Below are 14,076 nucleotides of genomic sequence, written 5' to 3' on the forward strand. Positions count from 1 at the left end.
ACGACTTGAGTACTGCCCGACAGAAGATCAAATTGCAGATATCTTTACAAAGGCTTTACCAAGACCAAGATTTGAACTACTACGCGCTATGCTTGGAGTTACCGAATTTGCATCAAGGAGGAGTACTAAAGTATAATGCAAATTCTAGAACAATCTAGAAAAATCTAAGATAGAGTTATTGAAATGTAATGAAACTTCTAGAGTATTGGAGAAAAGCTTAGGATAGGAAGAAAATTCAAGAACATTGTACTATGTAGAAAACTCTAGAAGTATTTGCATTAGTTCTAGTTAGGAGTTTCTAGAATAATCTATGGGTCTATAAATACCCATGTATCCTACCGTTGGTAACATCAAGAACAACTAACACAACATCCAATACAACTACTCTCAACTACAAAATACACTTCTTCCAACTATAACTTTCACATTCTATTATCTCCACAATTTTCTCTATCCCATCAACTATTCCTTTCACTACCTCAAAATACTATCAGAAATTATCATATATAGCATATTTTTATTGTTTTACGTAAAACAAATCAAAGCTCTTCTTTTAAAACAAGTCTTACATATATATATATATATATATATATATATGTGTGTGTGTGTGTGTGTGTGTGTGTGTGTATGTGTGTGTTCATTTATTTATTTATAATAGACAAGTTGACGAGAAGAAGGAAGAAAAAATAATAGTTTGGCAGAATGGGAGGAAGATCTAAGAAGAAAATCATCGTGAACGAATGATCCAGAATACACAACAATGGTAGGGAAGGCTAGAAACAACGTTCGTCTTCTCACATTTTTTTGAATAATTTTGAAGAATATGACATGTGGAAGATCTTTAGAAGATGGGGAAAGGTGCAAAAAAGTTTTCATATCAAGAAAATTAAATCATAGAGGATAAGATTTGGTTTTGTTCGATTCCTTAGTGGAGAATGTAGAGATACTAGAAAAGGATCTAGAGAAAATTCAGATAGGAAATGCCAAGATACATGTAAACAAACCTCGATATAGAAGAACTAAAGGAACTCAGAGTGGAGGGTGGAAAACAACAGACAAATCATATGCCCAAGTCATAATGAATGGAAATAAAATTATCAATTAAAATGCAAACCGGAATGGTGTCCAACTAAATGTGGAGGAAGAAACATTGGAGTGGCTAAATAAAAACTACATTGGTAGGCTCTGTAATTACAACCAGCTGGATACACTGAAAGAAAATATTATTCTTTGGGGAATGGGTTGTCTAAGAGTAAGGTATTTGGGTGATGATATGGTACTGCTTTCGGGAATTGAAGGAAAGAAGCTGAATGAAGTATTTTAAGAAAATAGACCTTGGTTTGGAACAATGTTCCAATCAATATTTTTATGGTCCAACGAAAAATTACCTTCACATAAGTTGGTATGGGTAAGATGTAGTGGGTTACCTTTATCACTTTGTAACAAAAAGTGTTTTGAGAAGGTTGTGCTCCCGATTGGAATGTTACATGATGTGGATGAAGAAATAAAAGCTTGGACATTATTACAATATGCAAGATTGAGAGTTTGAATACCAAACAAATTCATGGCAAATAGAAATATGGAGATCAAAATCATTAGAGTTGTATATAGAGTCATACTCAAGGAAGAAATCAATACTAGAGCAAACCAAGGATGTAACTATGGAAGGCATACAACACATTACAAATAGCAACTCCACAACGGCAAACTTTGTTGATGAAGATGAGGAAAACCAAACAGAGGAGGAGGATAGTGACGATAAAGAGGTCACCTAGGGAAAGGAAACGCCACAGATCGGTGATGAAGCGTACAATCACAGTGGCGACGTGAATTACCAGAAACAAACAGAGGAACCACACTACCGTTATCAAGATAACGTAAATTGGGAAGGAATTGAAGGGAATCAGTATGTTAGAGACAATGAACCAGAACTAAAAACGAATGAGGAAAATGTGCACAATAGAAAATTAACGTTCAATAAGCATGGGGATGGGTGAAACTAAGTCCGCAACACCTTGAAGTCAAATAGGGGTCTGGGATGTGCTTGATGGTGGACACATGATGGGCATGGAACTGGTTGAGTTCCCGTCGGTTACTAATGGGCGAGGAGTCCTTAGTATGGTGATTGCATATGTCAGGTGCACGATGGGCAAGGAACTGTGATGTTCCCGTCAGCTACTATTGGGCAAGGAGTCCATAGTATGGTGATTACGTTCGTGCCAAGATCCAAGTATGAGACTTGGATATTTTACTACAGGCGAGGTGTCTGTAGGGCAGGACTATGAGCGGGATAAGATCATAAGGTTGGACCACGAATGAGTTAATTTCGTGGGAGCACAGGGAAGTCCCAAGACCTAGTTCATGCATATGACTTATGAAGGACTATGAGGTCATGGTTGGGTGATTTTAAAAGTATGAGGTTTATAGTTATGTTATTTTAGGATGGGAAACATGTTTATTTCATATATCTGTTTATATTTTTATTGTGCATAGCTCACCCTATCTGTGTGTGTGTGGCGATGATCGGATACTGTGTTATCCGGGAGCAGATGATTTGACAAGTGAGCCAAGAGATGCTTAGAGACGGAGAGCATGGGCTACTTGGGATTTTGAGAGAAACTCTATTGTTTTGATTTTGATGTAAATATTTTTATGTTGAATTTTAATATCATTTGTATATAACGATATGGTACATTCGGATTATGTATGGTACCAGTTATGTTCTTTTTTAAATTTTCTCGCGTTTTTGGGAAATAGTTTATGTTCAATGCAGTATTTATTGTGATTCGAATTTTATTTGTTTAATATCAGTAATATTCCTTTGGGATGTTACAAATGAGGGGATAAGGAAACAACACAAGCCATGCACGAAAATGATAGAGAGTCCACGAGACAAGCAAAAGGTGGCTCATTCAAATGGAGAAAATTTGAATCCGATGGTGTTAATGAATAAAGAGTCATTCGACGTCGATTCTTTTCAAGAACGAAGGCAATTTTCGAGAGTCAGTTACGTACGGAAAATGTATTAGCACCCCACAACGTCCGTCCTAAGACAATTCCCTCTAATTAAGTATGCAAAATAAAAGTATATTTGTTGTTCCCCAAACATCAAAGAAAATAATGCACATACAAGATAGTAAAGATAAAAAACAAAATTATTATTTTTATTTGTTAGGCCTGACAAGGATTGTACCTTGCTCCTACATATTACTAGTTGGAAGATCAACAATCATGTAGTTCTTTGTAAAATACTACTTGAGATGATGAGTTAAATTTTGAAAATTTTAATATTTTTAATTATCAAGAGAATTTGAAATTCAACATGATAAAAATCTAAGTTATCAAGCAAATCCGAGACTTGACATGATATTCAATAATTATATAAAATGAAATATAATTTATAATTTATAATTATATTATTTTATTTTATTTTTCCAAATAAGAGAATTAAAAGTCTACGAAGGAGTATTTTAGTAACGAAGCAAATCCAAGACTTGACATGATATTAATAATTATATAATTTATAATTTTTAACTTTATTTTTTAAAATAAGAGAATTAAAAGTCTATGAAGGAGTATTTTAGTTATCAAGCAAATCCAAGACTTGAGATGATATTCAATAATTATAAGAGTGTGGATTTTTCAGTGTAGTTAAGAGTGTTATGTTTGTACCCCTGTATTTCCAGAAAATTATTAATTTTCAATAATAAGAATATTTTTGATACAAACGGGATGATTCCAGCTTCTGAACTTTGGATAGGTATAATAACTTTATCCACTAACCTCGATTCAACGGCCTGCAGAAAAAATATATATAAACATATCATTATAGAATCCATTGGATAGGACATCATATGGAGACAAAGACAAAGGTTGAAATAAACAAGGAATGGGAGTGAGGTCTCAAAGTCATCACATGGCACTATCTCACACTTTGGATATGCTTTCAAAGATGTTTCCTCAGTATATGCTTATATAAGGCTCTGTATATAAAGTAATTCACTACTTAGAAGTGGTAGTGATGGTATGAATCTTTTATTTGAAAGAAACTACCAAGCGTCCTACCTTATAATCAACACACAATGTTAGTGTTCTTCTCTGCAACAGCCTTGGACATACCAAACATCTTAAATAAACCAAAAGCACACATTGTGGAGGTGAACAAAAATTCCCAGATAAGAAAGCTTAGGTTCAACACAACAAAAACCTTTTGAACTGATTTCTTGAAGCAAGTTTGACGTTCATCCATAAAAGCATGAAACTCGTCAATATCTTTCAAGTCCTTCAAAAAAGTGGCTTCTTCATTCTTCTTCTTTCACCATGAAGTAACATTTGACAATTGTAAAATTGAAATTATTCCAACATAGTTCAAGACTCAAATTATTCCAAGAAAAAAGTCACTCAGAATTATTAAAAGCAGTAAAATAATCAAGTAATGAAATTAGTTCCCAAAACACTCTACTACAATGATTAACTTAATTCTGTATATGCATAGGTTCTAACTAATAATTTTGAATACAAGAAACATAACATATTATAACTAGATACTAAAAAGTAACACTACCTTCATAGCAAATTTTTTTATTTGTCAAGAAAAATCAACATAATTGGTATTTAATAATAGAAGCTATGGAAAATATTGAAAACGAATATGCACCCTTACAAGAAACACAAACGCAACATGGGATCAATAAAATGTGCTTGGAAACTCACCTCCTGCAGTAAAGAAACTTATGCTTACACAAACTCACCTCCTCCCTCGTTGATCTCCTCCCGAGTCTTGTGTTTCTCGCTGTTGTTGTCATCTTTGATGAGGTTTTCGTTGACCTCGACGTCGTCAACAACGAGTTTAGGTGAGATAGGAGCGACGATAGAGGGGGAGAAATGGTGGTGTGGCACATAAGGAGGGGTCAAGTGGGCGATACTCGATGAAATTGATGGAGGTGAAGGTGACCTGGAGGAACTGGAATATGGGTTTGCCAACGGTGAAGGTGCTCTGGTATTTTGTGTGCTTGACGGGATTAGGGTTTTGAAGGGACTAGGGTTTTGAGAGTGTATAAGCTATTTCCACCAAGAGGTAGAAGGGATGAAAGGGGAGAGGGAGAGGGAGAGTAGAGAATAAAAAATTAGAGAGATAAAATAAAGAATCGAAAAAACGTGTTTATAACATTATTCGAAAAAAATGGCAGTTAAAATTGTCATATTTTATATGCAAAATATGACGGTTCAAAAAATAACAATTAAGACTATCACATTTTACATGTAAAATATGGCGGTTCAAAAAACGTCGTATTATTAAGTAAAAACCGAAGATTTTAAATAACTGTCATATTAAAACCGCCACTATTTACACAATTTTTTGTAGTGTATAAATGAAATAATATAATTTATATTTTTTAAAAAAGAGAATTAAAAGCCTACGAGAGATATTTCTATTTACCAAGATAACAATAATTGCATCCCAATGAAGAGAGAAAAAGGTCACACATATAAATTAAGTTTCACATGGATTAATCACTCAAATAGAGACGTTCATTCGCAATCAGAGTTGTTGTTGCAATTGAACATTAAGCTTCAATTGACCCATATCAATCATGAATCAAAACCTAAAGTCACCTAACATTCGAACCCCAAACACATTTAGCCAATTAATGGGTCCATCAATTATACACTTGATATTATAACAGAGTAATAAAGTCAAGATTCACAACCCGTTAATTTTATTATGCTCACCAAAACATGAATAACATCAGGAGCAAAAAAGAACTTACCTTTCAAGAACACGAACAAAGTTAATCTGACCGAGCGGATAATGAGGTGATCCCATTTGCGTGTGTGCTCTCGTAATAAAAAAAGAAGAGAGGTCTTAAGTTTTTTTTTTTTTTTTTGCCTTGCATTGGAGAGATTTTGTGCTTATATAGATATATTGGGATACCACTGAAATCCTAGTCTTTAATTATAATGAAATATATGAGGAAGGAATTGGTCCCGATGAAATATATTATAGAAATTAAATTATCGCATAATATCAAGGGTATTAATTATAATTATTAAAAAAATATTGTCTGTAATTATTAAAATCACATATTTTCTGGCACATAAGATCTTGATGCAACATATTATGTAAATAAAATCATAACATAATTTTCATATAATTATTTTCTAATTATTACAAGGAATATTTGCTTCTAGTTATTAAAATTGTACCTTTCTCTGAAAAACATTTTTAATTTGAATATTTGCTTCTAATCATTAAAATTGTACCCTTCTCTAAAAAATAATATTACTCGAAATATTTGCTTCTAGTTATTAAAATTGTACCCTTCTCTAAAAAACATGTATTTTAAAATATCATTTTCTGACATGTCATGTGAGAAGTGTAAATAGCAAATAGTGAGGGTGAAAATATGTATAAAACATTTGGGCTCATATAACGAGAGTGACAATTAAAAACAAATTGGGATTTTATTTATTTCTTCTTTAATGCTAGAAAATCTAAAGAAAAATTATTATATTTATTTCCATTTTTCTCCTTTTTTTTTGTTTTTTCTATCACTAATTAAAAACATATAATTTTTTTATTTTTTTTAGGACAAATTTATTTATCCAGACGAAATTGGATTTTGACAAATTGCAATAGAATTTTTTTGCTAAAGAATGACAATACATAGGCAATACAAATTTGCAAAATAGGTAAAGAAATAGGAATAACTAATTCCAGTGAGGAAGAAACGATATAAGATTCCGAAAAATAGGAATAATGTGGGTATAAAAATGGCGTGCTTACAAGAAACAAAATTTGAATCAATAAGGAATGAAAATTGTTATGAAATGTTGTGTATTCTTTAAGGAAATAATGATTATTTAATTATTGCATTTATGTTTAGAACATAATTATTTAATCTTTGCCTAAACAATTGTCTTATTGGGAATCAAACTCATGACCTTGGCTTTGATACCAATTATCGGATTAAGCGATTACCATTAAGCCAAAACGTATAGTTAATAGTTAAAGTGCAACTCTTTCTTCTTAAGATTGTAGCAACCAAAGTGTCATGATTTGATTGTGACTTGGCCCAACTACCCTCCACCACAAGACAATTGATCCATCTTACAATAATTTAATTAGGTCATATAATTGTAATTTAAAAATATTGTTAAATTATCATAATTTTAAGAATATGGTCTAAACTATCCGACATTAACAACTGTTGCCTATAACTATCAACATTTTCTTCCATATTTCTTAAAACAAATAGACAACATTTTTTTGTATACTTTCTAGGTTTAAGGCAAATAAAAATCACTATATAAGCAACAATAGAAAAAAAATTGTGGCTTATTCCTATTTTACGCAATGTTTTTCTAGTTGTTGTCATTCCAGCGTTGCTTAATCTATAAGTATGAAAAATATTCATAGTGTATAGTATAACTGATAAGGAAACAACACAAGGAAGATACCATAATTTCATTGTTTTGTCCATATTTTCTATGGCCAACTTGTAAAAAAATGTTGCCTAAATAATCAACGATTTATAAAATGTTGCCTTTTGTAGTTTTAAGGCACACTTATATATTTATGCAACACTTTTATACATTTGGTCTAGTTTAGTGTGGTCTAAGATGTGAAGAATAGTTTCATATGTGAAAGATATATTAGTAGTAGTGGTTTCTTGGTCATGTATGGAAAAAGTAAAAGGGAAGATGTGCCAATTATGATTATGAATGTGTACTCACCATGCCAACTAAGAAAAAAAAAAAAGCGAGATGTGGAAGGAAACAGTGAACATAAGAAAAATAGTCTATGTAAACTATTGTGTGTTGTAGGAGACTTCAATGTTGGTAGGAATACTAAGGAGAGAAGAGGCATAAAAACAGGGGGAATAAGATAAGAGAGATAAATGGATTTAATAAATTCATAGAAAACCTAGAGATGGATGACATACCAATGGTTGGGCGAAAATATAGTTGGTATAAAGTAAATGGATCTGAAAAATGTAGGTTGGATAAAGTTCTAGTAACTAAAGAATGGGTGGATAAGTGGGAAGGCTATAAGCAATAAATTTTAGACAGAGTTGTTTTTTACCATTGTGCATTGATAGTAAAGACAAAAAATATAGATTAGGGCCCCAAACCATTTAGCACATTTGATATATAGCAAGAGCACAATGGATTTAAAATGGAACTAGAAAGATCTTAGAAAATTCATACAATTAATGGGCAAAAGGAATGTGGGTCTTAAAAGAAAAATTAAAAGCACTTAAACACAACCTTAAATTCAAGATACTTTCTCTCAATCTTGCAGCGGAAAAGAGCAAAAGATGAAATTAAAGGAGTGAACATTTTATGGATTTGGTGTGAGCACCCAAATGTTGTTAAAGGAGAAAATAAGTAGTTCTTTAAGAAAAGATTGACAAATGAAACAACTAATGGCATTAGGCTAGATAATATTTATTTCCCAACCATAACAGTTGAAAATAATAGAATGTTGACATCCAATATCATAGAGAAGGAAATAAAAGTTGTTGTTTGGCAATGTGAGAGCACCAAAAGTCCAGGCTAGACGACTTTAATTTTGGATTCATAAAACAACATTGAGAGATATTAAAAAAGGAATAGATACAAGCTGTGAAGGATTTTGAAAAGAGAGATAATGCCCAGGGTTTCAATGAAACATTTATATCTTATACCCAAAATTGACAACCCTATAGACCTAGATGAATATAGACCAATTTCTCTAGTAGGATGCATATATAAATGATATCCAAATCCTTGTTTAATAAGCTGAAAAGTATACTCCCTAACATAATAGACACTACTCAGTCGACATAAATCAAAGGATGCCTAATCATAGTCAATGGCAACCTAACTCAATAATTCAAACCAATAAGATGTCTTAGACAAGGAGATCCTTTGGAACCCTCTTTATTTATAATAGTCTTTGAAGGCCTAGTTAGGATGGTTAGACAAGTTGTTAAGACACAACTTTTAGAAGGAGTTAAAATAGGGAAAAATGATATTACAACAAGTATGTTGTAGTTTGTAGATGATATATTGTTTACTTGTAAGGCAGATAATAAAAAACATAATGGTGGTTAAAAGTATTCTTAAATGTTTTGAACTAGCATGAAACCTTAAAATGAAGTTCCATAAGAGCAAATTGGTGGACTGGGTATAGAAGAAAGTGAACTAAGGAGATATTCATTGATTCTCAACTGCAAAATAATGAGAATATTGTTTAAATACTTAAGAATGGATGTGGGAGGCAACCTAAGGGGACAAAATTTTTGGAAACCAATCATTGATAAAATAAAAAATAGACTTACAAAGTGGGGAGGAAGACAACTATCTTTTGTAGGAAGAGTGTGATTGATTAAGGCTTTAGTTACATCATTAGCTCTATATGACATGTCATTGTTTAAGATGTCGGCTTGTGTGAGTTAACAAATAATCATAATACAACAAAAAATTTTGTGGGGATGGGGAAAGGAGGATAAAAAGATAGCTTGGGTTCGATGGACAAAGTTGTGTGAATGTAAGGAAGAGGGTGGATTACAGATTAGCATAACTCAATGTTTACCAACTAAGGAATAATTAAAACATATGGGGTTGTAGGTTAGAAAATGTTCTGTGTGTTATGTGTGGGGAGAGTGAGGAAACAATCAACCATTTGGTTTTTAGAAGCAGGATAGCGACTAAATATGGCATATGTGTGATTTTTGGGTAGAGTTACCTCGGAGGAAAAACTAGTCAAAACCTTAGAGGAAAATCTGGTCAAAACCTTTGAGAACTAAAATCAATCAAATATATAATGATTGAGTAGAACATCAAAGGAAGGAGGTTTGAAATGCAAAAATTTCTTGCGAGAAATTCAAATTTTCAAGGACATGTTCGGTTACATGGTATTGATAAAACCTTATTAGACATAATTATTGCATGGATAGAGCACTAGACAATGGACAATGAAGTAAACACATTATGCATGTAGGAATATAACTTTTGTAATTAATATGATATGAAAAATTATGAATATCATTGTCAAGATTAAAATATATAGAAAAAGAATTTTTGGATTACAAATGTAAGGTATTATTATCTTATATCATGAACAATCTATTTGGGAAACATTATACATAATTTTGTATATGGTTAGAATACCCCAAGTGTTCTTATATATATATATATATATATATATATATATTTGCTGATAAAAAATAAAATAAAAATTCCAACTCCATTCTATTAAATATATTATTATATCATTAAAGAATGTTCTCGTATTTACACAAATGTTGGACACTCAAAGAGGTTAAATGGCAATGATGTAGGCTTTCAATATATTTTGAAAAATAGTATTAATGTAGTTCATAAAATATTAAAAAAAATATTAAGAATCGTCATTTGTGGAGGTTAAAATTACAAGTTTTATCAATTAAAAACTGATACAAATGAAATTTCTAATAGTATATTACATGTCAAAAACTGTTTGTGACAATAAAATTTAACCGCTAGTATTGCTGTCAGAAAAGAAAAAAAAATTACTTTTATCTTATGATATTTTATTATATTTTGACGATTAAAAACCGTCACAAAATATATCATATTTTGACAATTAAAAATCGCCAAAAAATATATCATTTTTTACCATTAAAAATCGTCACAAGATATATCGTTTTGTTAGTTAAAAACCACTCCTAAATATATTATTTTTTACAGTTAAAAACCGCCACAAAATATATTATATTTTGATGGTAAAAACTATCACAAAATATATCATATTTTTACAATATTTCAATAATTAAAAATTACAAAAAATATTTTTTAAACTGTAAATTGTCTACACAAATTCTAATGAAAATGACAAAAAGTTTACTAAAAAATTAACTCCTAACAAGACTTCTAAAATTCAATACCTAAACCTCAAAAACTCTACTATAATGGCTAAGAAATTGCAATTGCACTAAACTAACCTAAGAAGCTGTAAAGAGACTACCTAACAAGATAAAATTGGTAAAATCTAACTAAGAAACAACTCAGTTTACAAAAACTACCTAAAAAATTAAAATATTAACCAATTTTGCAAATAGTTTGAAATTCTTTATAATTATTATCATATGCAAACCTCTGAAATGAAAAGGAAAACGTAAGTTATGCACGAGTTATAGTTTAACAAGAAAAATCACTAGTGCATGCACTAGTTATGACCTGTAAAAGTTAGGAAAATCCACTAGAAACAATTTTAAATTTGAATACTAGATAAAGTAAGCATGCTTTGTAGTCCAACAAAAGAGAATATAAGGATTTAGCAACTTACTGGACAATTCAACCTAAAACTTGAAACAACAACTTACCATGACTTTATGCTCCTAGCCTTTTGGATATTGCTGCCATTACGGGTTTAAAGCCCACAGAAACGCGCAACACCTCTCTGCCTACCCTCATGTTGTTAGCATGGAGAAAGACATTCATTGGGATAAGAAAGCTTATGGTAGCTTTTTTGATGACCACTTCATCAATGACGATGAAGTAGGACTCTTGCAGAACATGTCTTTCTTATTTGTGTAGCCATGCTTTTAGTCTTCGATTGATTCAAATTTCTTCACAATTTTTTAACCTTGCTTACGTCCTCCATATATACTGGTTCCTCACTATCTGCTTGGAAAAACTTTTGCTTTCCCATGTATATACCTTTTTTTCTCAAGTTGTTGATGTGTTAGGTTCACCAACTCTTCAAGACAATCTCTTTTCTCCTTTTTAGTTTATCCAGTTGAGTTGAGGATGACATCCTTTTCACTCAAACTAAAGAAAATCGATGATGATGGGTAAAGGAAAGTCAGGTTCATATTTCATTTAGTAAAGTTTTAGTTGGATAAATCTCATTTCGTATCTATAGCGTCAAATGATTAAAATTTGGTTAAAAGAACTAAATGAACATATTTAGAGAGTTTAGAGATTAAATTAGTTTAATATCTTTAAGAAAAATTAATTCTAATTTTTACTAAAATTTAAAAAATAAAAATATATTTAATCATTTTTTAAAAATCATTACTTTTTTTTTGGGATTTGAAAGAGAAACTAATTTGAAACAGTATTGAATTGTACGTCACACACCAAAAGAGAATAAAGGCAAATAGTCGATCTGCCTTGATTTATAATTTGAAAAGTACTATGACGTTTTGCATAACCAATTAAGAGAGAAAAATACAGTAAAAAAGTTAATTTCATATATATAGGTTGATGAAAGGTAGGAAAAATATACTAATTTGGTAAAATGCATAAGATCCACTGAGATATCTATCAATGCAATTATTGGAGATGTGACTGCGTACTGGAAGAGTGATGTGAACACAAACACAAAAGAAAAGTTTCGAGCTTGAGTAATCATACATAGAAAGGAAAAGGAAAGAGAGAGACATATACAGATGAAAAACAAATTAGAAAAAGCATTTCATATATAGATTCCATTCCATCACAACATAGTGAATGAAATACAAGATAATTGAAGGGATTTTATTGGTGCATAGTGCTTCTCCTTGGCAGCAGTGGAGTTATAGAATAATAATATGGCACACAGAACAGTCCAAAAGAGGGTATAACTGTCAGGGATAAATCTCGATGAGAGACCTCAAACCCACGATTGGAGTTATCTTGTAGTCACTGAAACCAGCAGAGAAAATGATCTTAGCCCATTCTTTCTCAGTCCTCTCTTTTCCAGGATACAACACCATCACAACCATATCAACCATGAGCTGTGTTTCAGTTGATTCATAATCAAGCTTTTCACTCTCCATCACCATGTCTATCGCTATCACCTTCTTCTTTACTCCCTCCTTGCATTTCTTCAGTATTCTCACACACTGCTCGTCATTCCAGTCATGCAATATCCACTGCATCATCAATCAACGCAATCAGGGACCAATGTCCAAAACTAAAACTACTTAATAATCAAATTTTACCTTCAATAGAACGGCATCTGCAGGAGGAACCCACTCAAACATGTCACCTCCAACAAATTTTAAGTTCTGAGATCCTTGTAAGTCGGCAACAACATGTGGGAGATCAAATACGGTGCAGTCTATGTGAGGGAATGCGTTGGCAATCGCCTTTGCCATGGTACCTGTGCCTCCCCCAACATCAACAACTGACTCCAACCCCTTCAACACTCCCCCACACCTCTCAATCACCACATTGGAAACCAATTCAGCGTCACTCGCCATCGCATCATTGAAAAGCTGATTCAGTTTTTGATCACGCCCAGCGTAGTCCCATATTTTCATCCCATGTGCTGTTTGGAATGGCGAGGGATCATCATTCCTGAACCATGTAGCCAATCCATGCCATGGCTTTGTCAAAATTGGATCAAGCATTGCATGCAAGAAAGGTGTCACACTCAAGGGGTTGTCCTTCAATAGCAGAGTGGATGCATCCGTCAACACATAACCCATTTCAACCTCATTCTCATTCACCTTCACTTCAGAGAAGAACCCAGAATGGGTCAAGATTCGCATCAACCGGTAGATGTTGTTGGCTTTGGAAGGATTCATTGATAGTGAAGCAGTGAGTTGTGAGAGTGGCATGGGTTCACCATGCTTGTGTATGATGTCAGGTATTTCCAAATCAATTGCACATTTTAGGGACATGGAATTTATGAAGCTGAAAATGTGATTCCAAACATGGGTTTGAGCTGAAAGTAGCTTTGAGACACGCTCTTCACTCTTGCACTCCATACTTTTTCTGTCTTAACTATACTCAAGGTAATAGGTTGGTGGATGGATATGTTGATGAAACCTCAAATTAGTTTTGGTCTATATTTATAAGCTAAACTGTGTTCTATTTCCTGAAGCCAATACAACAATAACACAGGTTTATCACGTGAAACCATATTTCAATTAACATTAATTAACACTAGATTTCTCCCTAATTAATAACGAGGCCAAGCTATGCACCCGTTCTTATCAATCCGTAAATTAAATTATATTATATATTTCATGTTTTTAAGGTGTGTATAATTTCTACTTCGGATAAACATATAGAACTTAAAGTGCAAACAAATTCAGTCTACAGTCATTAACTCCA

At 32.2% G+C, this 14,076-nt stretch overlaps 1 protein-coding gene across 1 annotated transcript; it reads right to left on the bottom strand.

Annotated features, from left to right (window-relative positions):
• Nucleotides 1-12,423: 12,423 nt before the first annotated feature.
• On the bottom strand, nucleotides 12,424-13,780 carry LOC146881841 (putative O-methyltransferase 3). The gene is made up of 2 exons (XM_085668419.1): nucleotides 12,957-13,780; nucleotides 12,424-12,887 (listed from the first exon to the last, which is right to left on the bottom strand). Exons 1-2 carry the CDS (start codon nucleotides 13,725-13,727, stop codon nucleotides 12,600-12,602), a joined length of 1,059 nt encoding a protein of 352 aa, XP_085524545.1. The 5' UTR covers nucleotides 13,728-13,780; the 3' UTR covers nucleotides 12,424-12,599.
• Nucleotides 13,781-14,076: the final 296 nt, after the last annotated feature.

The sequence above is a fragment of the Vigna unguiculata genome, chromosome 11 (assembly GCF_037176805.1).
Source record: "Vigna unguiculata cultivar grain cowpea cultivar isolate G323 ecotype 2 chromosome 11, ASM3717680v1, whole genome shotgun sequence".
Classification (NCBI taxonomy): Eukaryota; Viridiplantae; Streptophyta; class Magnoliopsida; order Fabales; family Fabaceae; genus Vigna; species Vigna unguiculata.